The following is a 13,796-nucleotide window of genomic DNA, read 5'->3' on the forward strand; positions in this document are numbered from 1 at the left end:
TAATAGTCTCCTGCTGGCTGGTGACAAACAGAGGGGCAGCTCACCAGCAGTAGAGAGAAGGAGAGCTGGTAAGGGCTCTCAACTTGCTACCCTGAGGCAAGCCACGAATGATCCACCAGGACATTCTGTGGAAACCGAGGGGATTTGTCACAAGAGGAGGACAGGGCCAGCCCAGCTGAAGTGCTTCTATGCGAATGCGCGCAGCTTGGGCAACAAACAGGATGAGTTAAGTGCCACTGTGCTGCTGGGATGCCACGACATAGTGGCTGTTACTGAAACTTGGTGGGATGAATCCCATGACTGGGATGTAGGCATAGATGGGTATAAACTCTTTAGGAAGGATAGGCAGGGAAGGAGAGGAGGAGGTGTTGCCCTCTATGTCAATAGCCAGTTGGAATCATTGGAGCTCCAACTGGGGAGGGATGATAAGCTAGTTGAGAGTGTATGGGTCAAAATTAAAGGCAGGACAGGGGAAGAAGATATTACTGTGGGGGTCTCCTACAGGCCACCTGACCAGCAGATCCAAGCAGATGAGGCCCTCCATAGGCAAATAGAAGCAGCTTCCAGGTCACAAGCCCTGGTCCTCATGGGTGATTTCAACCACCCGGACATCTGCTGGAGGGACAACACAGCAAGGCACCAGCAATCCAGGATGTTCCTGGACTGCATAGAAGACAACTTCCTCCTCCAAATGGTGGAGGAACCAACAAGAAATGGTGCTATGCTGGACCTTGTTCTCACCAACAGGGAAGGGCTGGTAAGCAATGTGAGGCTCATAGACGGCCTTGGCTGCAGTGACCATGAAGCAGTTGAATTTAACATCCTCAGGGCAATCAGGAGGAAGTATTCCAAGCTCATGACCCTAGACTTTAGGCATGCAGATTTTGATCGCTTCAGGGATCTGCTAGCCAAAGTGTCATGGGACAAAGCCCTGGAGGGAAGAGGGACCCAGGACAGCTGGTCAGTATTCAAGGACCACCTCCTCTGTGTCCAGGAGCTCTGTGTACCAACAAAGAGAAAAGCAGGTAAGAATGCTAGGAGGCCTGCCTGGATGGGCAAGGAGGTACTGGACACACTATTACTTAAAAGGAAACTCTACAGGAAGTGGAGGGAAGGACAGGTAGAACAGGGGGAATACAAGGAAGCTGCCCGAGCAGCAAGAGTCCTGGTCAGGAAAGCCAAAGCAGAGTTTGAGTTGAATCTAGCCAGGGAGATTAAAGGGAATACTAAGAACTTTTACAGGTATATTAATGGGAAGAAGAAGACTAGGGAAGGTGTGGGCCCCCTCAGAAAGGAAAATGGTGACATGGTCACATGTGATGAGGAAAAGGCTGAGGTACTTAATAACTTCTTTACCTCAGTCTTCACTGCAAGGGCCTCTAGCCACACTCCTGATGTTATGGAAGTCAAAGCCAGGGACGGGGAGGAAGAACTGCCCATTGTAAGTGCAGATCAGGTTCGTGATCATCTGAAGAACCTGAAAGTGTTCAAGTCCATGGGACCCGACGGGTTACACCCAAGGGTACTGAGAGAACTGGCAGATGAGGTTGCTAAACCCCTCTCTATTATATTTCAAAAGTCCTGGCAGTCTGGTGAAGTCCCCACAGACTGGAAAAAGGGAAACATTGCCCCCATCTTCAAAAAGGGCAAGAAGGAGGAACCAGGGAACTACAGGCCAGTCAGTCTCACCTCTGTGCCTGGAAAGATCATGGAACAGATCCTCCTGGAGTCACTACTCGCTCAAAAGAATAGTGAAGAGGTGATTGGGAACAGTCAGCATGGCTTTGCCAAGGGCAAATCCTGCCTGACCAACCTGGTGGCCTTCTATGAGCAGGTGACAAAATTAATAGATGAGGGGCGAGCAACTGATGTCGTTTACCTGGACCTGAGCAAAGCCTTCGACACTGTCCCACACCACATCCTGGTCTCCAAACTGGTGACACATGGGTTTGATTGGTGGACCACTAGATGGATAAGGAACTGGCTTGATGGTCGCACCCAAAGAGTGGCTGTCAATGGCTCCATGTCCCAGTGGAGGCCAGTGACAAGTGGAGTCCCTCAGGGATCAGTCCTGGGACCTGTCTTATTCAACATCTTTGTGGGGGACATGGACAGTGGCATTGAGTGCACCCTCAGCAAGTTTGCTGATGACACCAAGCTGTGTGGTGCAGCAGACACGCTGGAGGGAAGGGAGGCCATCCAGAGGGACCTTGACAGGCTGGAGAGGTGGGCACAGGCCAACCTCATGAAGTTCAATAAGAGCAAGTGCAGGGTCCTGCATCTGGGTCGAGGCAATCCCAGGCACAAATACAGGCTGGGCAGTGACTGCCTGGAGGATAGCCCTGAGGAGAGAGACTTGGGGGTGCTGGTGGACAAAAAGCTCAACATGAGCTCTCAGTGTGCACTTGCAGCCCGCAAAGCCAATCAGATCCTGGGCTGCATCAGGAGAAGTGTGGCCAGCAGGTCGAGGGAGGTGATCCTCCCCCTCTACTCAGCCCTGGTGAGACCCCACCTGGAGTACTGTGTCCAGTTCTGGAGCCCCTATTACAAGAGGGATGTGGAGGTGCTGGAACGTGTCCAGAGAAGGGCCACGAGGATGATCAGAGGGCTGGAGCACCTCTCCTATGAGGACAGACTGAGGGAGTTGGGGCTGTACAGTCTGCAGAAGAGAAGGCTCCGAGGTGACCTAATTGTCGCCTTCCAGTATCTGAAGGGGGCCTACAGGAAGGCTGGGGAAGGACTTCTCAGGATCTCAGGTAGTGATAGGACTAGGGGGAATGGAATGAAGCTGGAGGTGGGGAGATTCAGGCTGGATGTGAGGAGGAGGTTCTTCACCATGAGAGTGGTGAAACCCTGGAATGGGTTGTCCAGGGAGGTGGTCGAGGCCCCGTCCCTGGGGGTGTTTAAGAGCAGGCTGGATGAGGCTCTGTCCAGCCTGATCTAGTGTGGGGTGTCCCTGCCCATGGCAGGGGGGTTGGAACTAGATGATCCTTGTGGTCCCTTACAACCCTGAATGAAACTATGAAACTATGAAACTATGAAACACCTAGAGTAATACTTCAATATTTACACATGGCTGCTGTCTCATGACAATGACATTAACCCACCCTGTTTAATGCACTCTTACATGACTCAAAAAAAACCCCGAATTTCCTGTGGAAATGTACATTTATGCCATAAATGGGGTAGGAGAACTCTGCAGAGGGACTTTGACAAGCTGGACAGATGGTCGGAGTCCAATACACACATTTGAGTGACGAGTTCTACACATTGGCCACAACAACCCCATGCAGTGCTATAGGCTGGGGTCAGAGTGGCTGGAGAGCAGCCAGGCAGAAAGGGACCTGGGCATGCTGGTCGATAGCAGGTTGAACACGAGCCAGCAGTGTGCCCAGGTGGCCGAGAAGGCCAATGGCATCCTGGCCTGTATCAGGAATAGTGTGGCCAGCAGTAGTAGGGAAGTCATTTTGCCCCTGTACTCAGCACTGGTCAGGCCACACCTTGAGTGCTGTGTCCAGTTCTGGGCCCCTCAGTTTAGGAAAGATGTTGATTTGCTGGAATGTGTCCAGAGAAGGGCAACAAAGCTGGTGAGGGGTTTGGAACATAAGCCCTATGAGGAGAGACTGTGGGACCTGGGGTTGCTCAGGGCAGACCTTATTGCTGTCTACAACTACCTGAAGGGAGGTTGTAGCCAGGTGGGGGTTGGTCTCTTCTCCCAGGCAACCAGCACCAGAACAAGAGGACACAGTCTCAAGCTGCACCAGGGGAGGTTTAGGCTGGATGTTAGGAAGAAGTTCTTCATAGAAAGAGTGATTTTCCATTGGAATGTGCTGCCCAGGGAAGTGGTGAAGTCACCATCACTGGAGGTGTTTAGGAAGAGACTGGATAGGGTGCCTGGTGCCATGGTTTAGTTGATAGTGTTGGACGATAGGTTGGATTTGATGACCTCAACGGTCTTTTCCAACCTGGTCTGGTCTATTCTATTCTATTTCCTGAATGTCACATTTCTTTTTCTTTGTGTCTCTTCCCCTTCTGCAGAAAACTGTACTCTCCATGCCTATAACTTCATATCTGTTTCCTGGTTTTTTTGGGGGGTGGCAGGAGGAGGGGCAGAGTTTTGTGTTGTTTTAAGTGTGGTGGGTGGTTGTTTGGTTTTGTTTGTTTGGGGGCTGTGTTTGTTTAATTTTTGTTTTTCATTACACTCACATTGCTGCTATTCTTACTTTGCAGAACCCTTTTTCTCTTTTGGGTTTAAGAACATTGACTCTCACCTCTCTGAAGTGCTTCTGATGCCTGTACTACCTTCCTCTTTCCCTCAAGAGCCAAGATTTTTTTTTTCTTTTATTTGTTTGGGTTTTTTTTTGCTTAGAGCTATGTAATGCTCAGCAGCAACATGGTGGCTGCTAGGGTGGAAACTACAGAAAGTATTTTGCAACCTTCTTTCAGTAGGTGTTCACTGGAGAGGAAATTCCCCTCCCCACAAATGTGGTTGATTTGGGCAGCCACACTTACAAAACAAGACAGTCATTGTGGGCTTTCCTGAAAAATTACACCATTGCAGTCTTTAAAGAAGACTAAATATGGATGTGAAAAGAGGAAAAATCAGCTATTTATGCTGCAAATGCAGAAGGCAGTTTGAATGATCACAAGTTCCAGGTGATGTAATTGTGGAGCTGGTTTTGGTATGTTTGGGTTTTTCTTTCTCCTTTTTGCCATAAAACAAGGGAAGTAATTTCACTGTTGTGGAAATACAGCACCCTAAAGAGCAAGGTATGGCAGAGAGGAGGAGAAGACAACTTCCCTCTACAGATTTGAATAAGTTTACCAATATGGGGTTTATCTTTAACAGTTTCAACGTTCCTCCTTTTATTCTTCTAGATACTAATGTATGTTGATTTACTTGTATTTCATCACACACATAAAACTCAGCACAACTTCCTTTTCCTTGTTAGACATTTTAAACGAGACTCTTAGTGACAGTAACCTAAAAGAAGCATCCTGAGCGGACAGTCCTTTCCATTTGTGGGCAAAGCTCCATAGCACTGTCCCAAAATAAGATCATTAAAGACTTTTGTGCCATGTAGAGTTTGCTTTTTCTTTCTTTTACACCCTCCATCACTCAGGGACCTTGCTCTGTTATGGTACTTTAGTTTTCTTGTTCTCTCCATCCTTCATAAGTGAGGGACTTGATAAAATCCACTAATCATTTTCTGTTCTGGAAGTTACAAGTCTGTGCTACAAGCCAACAACTCTTTGTCTCTGTATCAGGAAAGCCCTCTAGTAACAATTGTTGTGCTTTAAAGGACTGAAATCTTTTAAGGCATGTGTCAGAAGCATCCATAAAAACAGATCTTGAGTGTTAGGATAATTCAGTGAATCTAAATGAGGATTTAAAAGCATAGGTGTTATGTTTCTCTAACTGTTTGTAAGTACAAGCAGCGTGAAGTCCACTGCCTCTGCAGACATACCCATGCTGGCCTCTCATCTGTTGCCTGGTAGTTTACAGTGGGGAAAGACATCTGTGCGTTTTCTAACTGCTTCACCATTCGAGCAATCTGTTCTCCAATGTGGCTCCGAGGAGCTGATCCAAAGGAAAAGCCTAGGTCATCCTGGCACAGAGAATGGGAGAAAAATATCAGGCAGAAAGATGAGGCACAGAGAGAAAAGACAACACAAGAAAGATGTGTTGCAGAAAATAGCCTAGATAACTTTTCTCTTCTCCCTCATTATCTCCATACTTATCTGCAGTGGTTGACAACTGTGGTGGGTTGAAATTACCCCCCAGAATAAAAGTTGCTACACCAGCTCAGTTGGAAAGCAAATGAAGCTATATTTACAAGCAGACTAAAATCTAGTAATATGGACTGCAATTAATATGTACAAAATATACAGGTTGTTTTCCTGCCTTTACTACACCGTAATTTTACTGAAACTAATGTCTTTTGGTTTAGATTTCCAATGATAAATGAAGACAATCTGAGACTGTGTTGGCAATCAAAGGGTTTGCACACTTAGCATCTTTGATATGAAGGTCTATGTCCCAAAAGAGTTGCAGCACCTCTGTACCAACACTTTACTGAGAGCAGGGGATGCTGATTTTGCTGGTCACAGCCATGCTTTCCACCTCCATGTTCTACTTTTGTTCTCTTTTGGTACTTGTTGTTTGCTAATGGGTGATGTTTAGTGGGGATTACTCCATCTCCTAGAAATGGGTGTTTGCTATGTGGACTAAACCAAGTATTTCCAAAAGGTGGCATATATTTGATTACAGGTGGAGAGGGCCTTCTCCTCTGCTATTTCTTATGGCTTATGTGCAACAGTCATACAGACTCACATCGATGGAGCTGGCCATGAGAGATCCTCTCTCAATGGCATGTTTCATGATTTTATAGATATCTTTAGGGGCATCCTTTATCTCATAGAATTCTGTTACTCCACCAGTGAAGTCCTCCATGGCTTCAGTGGTGTTGCCTCCTTTCAAAGCTTCATATGACCCATGGAGTCTAGGAAAGAAGAGAAGAAGAAAAAAAATAAAGATTCTCTTTTACACAGATATAAATATCTATAAATATCTAAGTAGGTATCTTTATCTGTTGTGTGTGTATAAATTTAGATACATAACCACACATGCTCAAAACCCCCCACAAACCATCTGTTTGGTAACCCACAAGATAAAACATGCCACCTGCACCCATCCCCAATTCTGAGACATGAGAATCCAGAGGGAAAAGCATGTGTCCAGAGCCCCTCTAGATGCTCATTGCATGCAGTGGTTTAACCAGCTCCCCAGCCAAAGCCTCAGTGGGGAGCCTGGTGGATCATTTTACTTTGCATAGGCCTTTTCCAGGAGGGCACTCCAGAACTCGTTGCGTTGGGAGGACTTGGTAAAGACCAGCTGGTTGTTGTAGGTGGGTAAGCAGTCATCGATGATGACATCCACCCAGTCTCCATAGCGCCAGAACTGAATCAAGGCAAACAGAAAAACACCTTGTGTTGATTTGGTGTAGGGAGGGGAAACCTGTCTGAAAAGCCAAGCTGAGAGAGAAGAAATGTGGAACTCGCTGCTGCATAACATAGCAAAAAGTGGTGGGTACTGGGAGGGAGGCAGCTGTACTGAATTCCCTGGGGCAATGCGTGAGGGACAGTGAGAGGTCTCTTAGAAGAGCCAAGGGAAATGTGTGAAGCAATCTGCTGTGAGTAAGTGGTTCCTCAGTAACTTTTTTTCTGACAGATCAGCTGCTTGTGGGCCTAAAAATAGATGCTCTTGCCCAACTTTGCATGTGCCCACGCTGGCTGTAGCATCTGATCAGCAAGTAAGCTGGGCACCTGTTGCTATCTCTCATGCATAGGACGCAGCAATCTACAAATGCTTCCTTGGTGGGTTAATGCTCCCTAATTCCCTGTGTGGGCTGACCCTTCTGTGACTCCCCTGCTGGAAGAGATTGCGGTGAGGCAATTCAATCCCTCTGTTGGGAGCTCTTGGGAACACAGTTACATCTACTTCCTGCTAGCTGAAAGGACTCACCTGAAAGTGAAAGATGCCAGCATAGTTTTGTATAAAGGACTGGTCGTGAGGTATGACTCTGCAGAGCAGCTTTTTATTCAGTGTCAGGCAAGCAATGGCAGCCAGGAACCAGCAGTCACCTGCGAAAGAGCAAAAGCTGCAGACAAACTGAAGGGGCAGAGCAGTTAGAATTAAAGGGAAAACCTGAGATACTGCCAAGTGGCCCCTTAATTCTCAGTACAGCATGCCACCTCCTTTCAGGAGAGGGGGCTTCTCCATGTGTTCTGCAGTACTTTAGCACTGTATTTCCTTGTGGTCTGGGACAGGACTGTTAAATAGATGATGTTCCCTATAGCTTAGAACAAACCTAACATCTGATGAGCACTCTTACCAGGGTTAAGATTTCCTTGTCCCATGTGAGTGCCTATCTGTCTCCCTGACTTATTTCTCCTTCCAAGATTAGGACAGCAACCAGATGAGAGAAAATTTTCTTGCAGGTGCAGCTCTGTACAGATAAGATTTTGTCTCTCATTTTCATCTTCTGCTCTTAAGATAACAGTCCCAACCACTGTTCAGTGGGGACTTCTCTCCTGCTCCATTGCTGTGATATGTTTTCCTCTTTCTGGGTCTGTTGTTACACTGTCCACAGATCTTTTCACTTCCTCCTTCAGACACTTGCACAAGTTTGTTGCCTCTGTGGGAGCTTTGGGAAAGTGATTTTTCTCCCACAGTACTTCAATTCTTAATCAAAACCTCCTAGCTGCGGCTGTAGGAGAGGTTATAGGGTAAGCTTGCCCGAGCAGTGTGAATTAGTGGGATGAGAAAATTATACAAGGTAGTGAAACCTAAACTGCAGAGAGTTGTAAGAAAAACTTATGAAACTTGTGGAGTGATACAACACACAGAAATATGTGTATGTATATATTTTGGAAAGCTAACTCTATACATATAGTAGTACAGTCTGAGTTACCTCTTTTCCCCATAGGAGGACTCCCTGAGACCAGGAGTTTTCTGAACTATCCCGTGTTTGGCAGAAGTTAAAAAAAGTGACCAATGCCATTAGCTGGGGAGGGCAAAAGAGGGAACACATTATGCAAGTAAATTCATTTGAGTCCACACCTTAGTAACTGTGAAGTCCTGATCATGTCACAAAGAACATCAGGTTTGTTTGGGTTTTGGTTTTGGGTGGTTTTTTAACCTATGTAAAAATAAGTCCTGGGAAGCTGATGAGGACAGTCATAAGCACAGCAAACAATAGGATGTATAAGCTTAGGAAAGAGATCACAGAAGGAGTTCTACCATGAAGGACATGGGAAAGCTGAGTGGAGAATGGCTTTACAAAGCTGTGCAGGCAAGTGCCACATGGATGACTGTTGCAGAGGCATGACCTGCACCTAAGCAGTGGTTCTATGTATCGGAGTATCTTTGAGTATCTGAGCTTAAGGTCTTCAATACAAGGGGTGTCCTTGAGTACAAGGTATACTTAGCCAGAGGCCTTCTGAAGCTCCTGTAAGGACATAATAGGACTAAATATCTGAAAAAAAATGAGTAGCTGATGAGATTTTTTTTCTCTCAGTCAGATAACTCCCTCTTTTAATCTGTTATTCTTATCTTAAATCATTTTGTCCCTCCTCAAAGCCTGAAAGAAAGGCAAAATGTCTGTAACACATTCATGAGTGTGGTTCATGAAAAGGAAAACACCCTGCACAGTATCTTGCACTTCAAATTCCTCCCTGGATTGCTACTAGGGAGATGTCAGTGATTTGCTATAGAGACAAAGCATCAATAGGTGTGTCGAGCTGTATCACCTTGGAAGCAAAAGAAAATCAAATGAGGGCTTAAACTATAATGCAGACTTCAGAAAGTGCAGAGCTGAAGCAAGAATTCCATACCTAATTCTCCTTGGCAGATATCCGTTCTGTTGGCTCCACCGATAATAAACCGTGGATTCTCACAGATCTCCTGCAAAATACAAACATCTGGGTGACCAGGAGAAGCATGCAGCGGGATGCCTGTTTGCCAGGGAAATAAAGACTGGATTAGGACAAAGCTTTCCTGCAGGGGAGTTTGTGGACAGCAAAATCTCTAGCAGAGTTTTCAGCTGCAGAGTTTCACTTCGAAAGTGTTTTGGAATCTGGATGTTCCAGATTTCAGCCAAAGTTTTCTTCATGTGTCCTTGGGGTCTAATAGTTAGCCTAGGATGAAAGGACATTAAAATGAGTTGGGGAAAAGTATCCAGAGAAGGGCAACAAGGCTGGGGAGAGGCCTTGAGCACAAGTCCTATGAGGAGAGGCTGAGGGAGCCGGGATTGTTTAGCCTGGAGAAGAGGAGACCTTATTGCTGTCTACAACTACTTGAAGGGGGATTGTAGCCAGGAGGGAATTGGCTGCCTGAGAGAAGAGATCAGCACCAGAACAAGGGGACACAGTCTCAAGCTGCGCCAGGGAAGGTTTAGGCTCGAGGTGAGGAGAAAGTTCTTCACTGAGAGAGTCATTTGTCATTGGAATGTGCTGCCCAGGGAGGTGGTGGAGTCACCGTCCCTGGAGGGGTTCAAGAGGGGATTGGATGTGGCACTTGGTGCCATGGTTTAGTCATGAGGTCTGTGGTGGCAGGTTGGACTTGATGATCTTTGAGGTCTCTTCCAACCTTGGTGATGCTTTTGGTGATACTGTGATACTTTTCAACACGTTGTGTAAACAAGCCCCCTGGAGGAAACAGGAGAGCAGGTTGATAGAACATCAGGGCGTCAGACTAAGTTCTTTTAAAATGACTGCAGGTTCAAGGTGCCCAATGTGAAGTAACTAATGTGCTGAAGTAACTAATTGATGAATGTTTTTCATCAGGAATGGACCCCAGGAATACTCATTAATATTTGCCTAAGATTGGATATGTTGTTCTCAGGAATAATCTATTGCTGCTTAAAAGACTTTATTCTTTTCCTCATGTTGGAATGTTTAATTGCCATTTTTGCATTCAGAACCACATGAAGATATCATCTGCATCTGAGGACAGGAAGGTCTTTGTTTGTCCTGGGCTTAAGACAATGTATTTGGTTTGTCAGTATTTATACCAGTACAGAATGGACACAAGATACTGTACAGGCATAAATAATGAAGGAGTCACTGTAGAGAGAGATAAAGGAAGATGTAGGAACTACCAGCAAATGAGATGGGACTATTGCAAGGTTACACAGGACCTCTACTATATGTGATAGAGAACTACAGGGTTTAGGAGCAGAAAGGGAAGAATTAGGTACAACCTGTCCTACAAAGAACAAAAAATCCTGGTTTATTATTACTTTCTATATTATTCCTTATTAGAAAAAGAAGACACTTAACATTTGGACCCATTTCTTGTGAGGGTAAAGAAAAAATACATTGCAACCTGAGGACCACTTCCTTGAGCAGCTGCAAGGAAGTTAGCAGGGCTGGAGTGGGAAGCAGAGAGAAGAAACAACTGACGATTGTGTGGCAGTACAGGCAGCTGATGCTACCTCTGCATTCTGAAGCTTTTTTCCCATGCCATTAGGGTAGCCCTGGATTTTCCCAGACTCATGTTTCAGGTCTAGTAAATCCACTTGGCTTGAGCCTACTAGTTTTGTTGCTTCACAGCAATCAGCAGAGTTGCTTTGATGTAAATATTTGGATTAGTCATATAGCCAGACAGAGATCAGCTTCCGGCTCCTCCCAGGAGTCACCTTATTCTCCTCGAGGGAGGGAATGGAAGGATTGTCCTGTTATTTTGTGCCTTGATCAGCTGTCCTGGGGTCCAGTTGTGTCAGGGCATCTGTTTGAGACGCCTTCATGCTTTTCTCCACCCACTTGTTTTGCTGGAAATACTCTTCCTCCTGTTGCTGTTGTGCTATCCTGAGAACTAGCTGTGAGATACCAAGGTTTTGGATTATGTTCTTTCAACTTCTATTACCGTATTTTAGCTTGGTCCTGCTGCTATTAAATTAACTTCTGAGATCCTGCATGCTGTGGCTTACATGAAGGTACTTAGATGGTGCATCCGTGTTTCCAAATGTTAGATGTATATCAATGATTCTTCTTCAGAGCCACACCATAGAATTATTTTGGCTGGAAGACACCTTTAAGATCAGCAGGCCTAAACATTAACCTAGCACTATCAAGTCATCACAAAACCATGTCCTTCAGCAGATCCTCCAGTGGCTCCACCACCTCCCTGGGCAGCCTGTTCTGGTGCTTGACTGCCCTCTTGGGAAGACATTTTTCCTAATATCCAACTTATCCCTCCCCTTGTGGAACCTGAGGTTATTTCCTGTTGTTCTACCACTTGAGAGAAGAGACCAACACCCACCTCATTACAATCTCCTGCAAGGTAATTGTAGAGAGTGATCATGTCTCCCCTCAGCCTCCTTTCCCTCAAGATAAACAACCTCAGTTCCCTCAGCCACTCCTCATAAGAATTGTGCTCTAGACCCTTTACAGATTTATTGCCCTTCTCTGGACATGCTTCAGCAGCTCAGTGCCCTTCTTGTAGTGAGGGGCCCAAAACTGAACCCAGTATTTGAGGTGCAGCCTCACCAGAGCTGAGTACAGGAATGTGTTCAGTTCCCTAGTCATGTTGGCCACACTTTCTGATACAGGCTTGGATGCTGTTGGCATTCTTGGCCACCTGAGCACACTGCTGGCTCACATTCAGGTGGTTGTTGATCATCACTCTCAGGTCCCTTAAAACTAGGCAGCCTTCCAGACGTTCAGCCCCAAGCCTGCAGTGTTGCATGAGATTGTTGTGATCCAAGTGTAAGATCTGGCACTTTGCCTTGTTGAATCTCATATCATTGGCCCATTGATCCATCCTGTCTGTAGAATCTTCCTACCTTCAAGCAAATCTACACTTCCATCCACCCTAATGTTGCCTGCAGACTTACTGAGTGTGTCCAAGGCTGATGAGAAGTCCTCAGTCAGCAGAGTGAGATGACCTGGTGTTCAAGACATAGGTTGCAGGTCTGTCCTTCTAGTCTTCCCAGCTGAGCAAGGGTTTGCTCAAGCTGTCACAGAGAATCCCAAAAGGCTGCACCTCACTGATGCAATGATTCATCTAGGAAGTCTGCTTTGACTCGAGTGCCTCAGTCTGCCTTGGGTGCTACGCATAGGACATTTATATTCACTGAGCTGCCTCAGTTCAGACTGTAATTTCATTGCAAAGAGTCAAAGTTACAGCAAGGGAGACAGAGAATCCTAGAGGGAAAAGCCATTAGTAGTGCATGCTGCCTTCTGGGCAGAGGGTACTTAGGAGTCAGTTGGACAGGAGCACTGGAAGATGCAAAGGCCACATGCAACTAAACCGTCATTTGACATTTGTTTCATTACCATTGGCTTTCCTGTGTCAGGGAAATATCTCCCAGTCAACTTATACTGTTGCAGCAAAAGGTATTCATTCCTTTAAAAACTGCTGATAATAAATGATGGAATTCTAACTAAATTCCCTAAACTGATCCTTTCAAGTACAGGAAGCATCTCCTTTGGCCTAAGATAATTTGTACCCTCATGCTTTTCCTTTGGCCTCTCATGTTCAAGACCATGCTACTACATGGCTGTGCTGCAGACTTCAAGGCAGAGCTCAGTGTTAGACAAGAAGCTAGTTTTAGAGTTTCAGAACTGGATTACCCTCATCTGAAAGCCCTGTTTTGGTGGCACTAGAAGCCTTCTTTGTTTTGCTCTGTTTTGTGATTACTACATTCAAAGAGCATCCTGCCTGTGCAGCAGATGATCTGATTAATTTTCATTCTAAGCAAAATCCACTAGACTCCTGACTTGATTTTATTTGCATTTCTTATCAAAGAAAGATCCTCCTGCTGGTTTGCTTGGTTATGGGGAGGATCATCATATGGAAGCCATTGAATCTGGCAGTTCATGCTGTGATCTGCTAGTTGTAAGCAAAGAGAATGGCAGTGGTACATTTGAAAGCACTGTATCACAGCAGAACCTACCTGTCAATGTCCTAGTGTCATTAGACCAAACAGGATCACAGCAGGACCTCTTGATACTCTCTATTGTGTTACAATATAGACTTTTTCTCAACTGTCAAACATTGATGACCTTGTCCCTGTTCTCAGCTCTGGCAGGCAGTGTAGGTGTGGGAGGCTGAGGCCATTAAAATAGCTGAGCACTGCATGGCACTGAGCTGGACACAACCTGGGGCAGGTGAGAATGGCTCTTTTGGGCTTCTCTTACCTGCCATGGATGTGGAAATGATTAAATATTTTGCATTAACTGGGAGGGATTTTACTTTCCTTCTCATGCGTACTCTGAACACAAATGTTGAA

General features: G+C 45.7%; 1 protein-coding gene across 1 annotated transcript in view; it reads right to left on the reverse strand.

Moving 5' to 3' along the window:
* CAPN3 (calpain 3) overlaps nucleotides 1-13,796 on the reverse strand; it is a 39,324-nt gene that overhangs the window by 20,996 nt on the left and 4,532 nt on the right. The window contains exons 2-6 of the mRNA XM_068162243.1: nucleotides 9,397-9,466; nucleotides 7,526-7,644; nucleotides 6,828-6,961; nucleotides 6,335-6,503; nucleotides 5,469-5,609 (exon numbers count right to left, since the gene is read on the reverse strand). Coding sequence (XP_068018344.1) covers nucleotides 5,469-5,609; nucleotides 6,335-6,503; nucleotides 6,828-6,961; nucleotides 7,526-7,644; nucleotides 9,397-9,466 — 633 coding nt within the window. The remainder of the gene's footprint in view (nucleotides 1-5,468; nucleotides 5,610-6,334; nucleotides 6,504-6,827; nucleotides 6,962-7,525; nucleotides 7,645-9,396; nucleotides 9,467-13,796) is intronic.

Source organism: Melanerpes formicivorus, unplaced genomic scaffold (genome assembly GCF_026170545.1).
Source record: "Melanerpes formicivorus ecotype bairdi unplaced genomic scaffold, bMelFor1.0.p_v2 SCAF_62, whole genome shotgun sequence".
NCBI classification, from domain to species: Eukaryota; Metazoa; Chordata; class Aves; order Piciformes; family Picidae; genus Melanerpes; species Melanerpes formicivorus.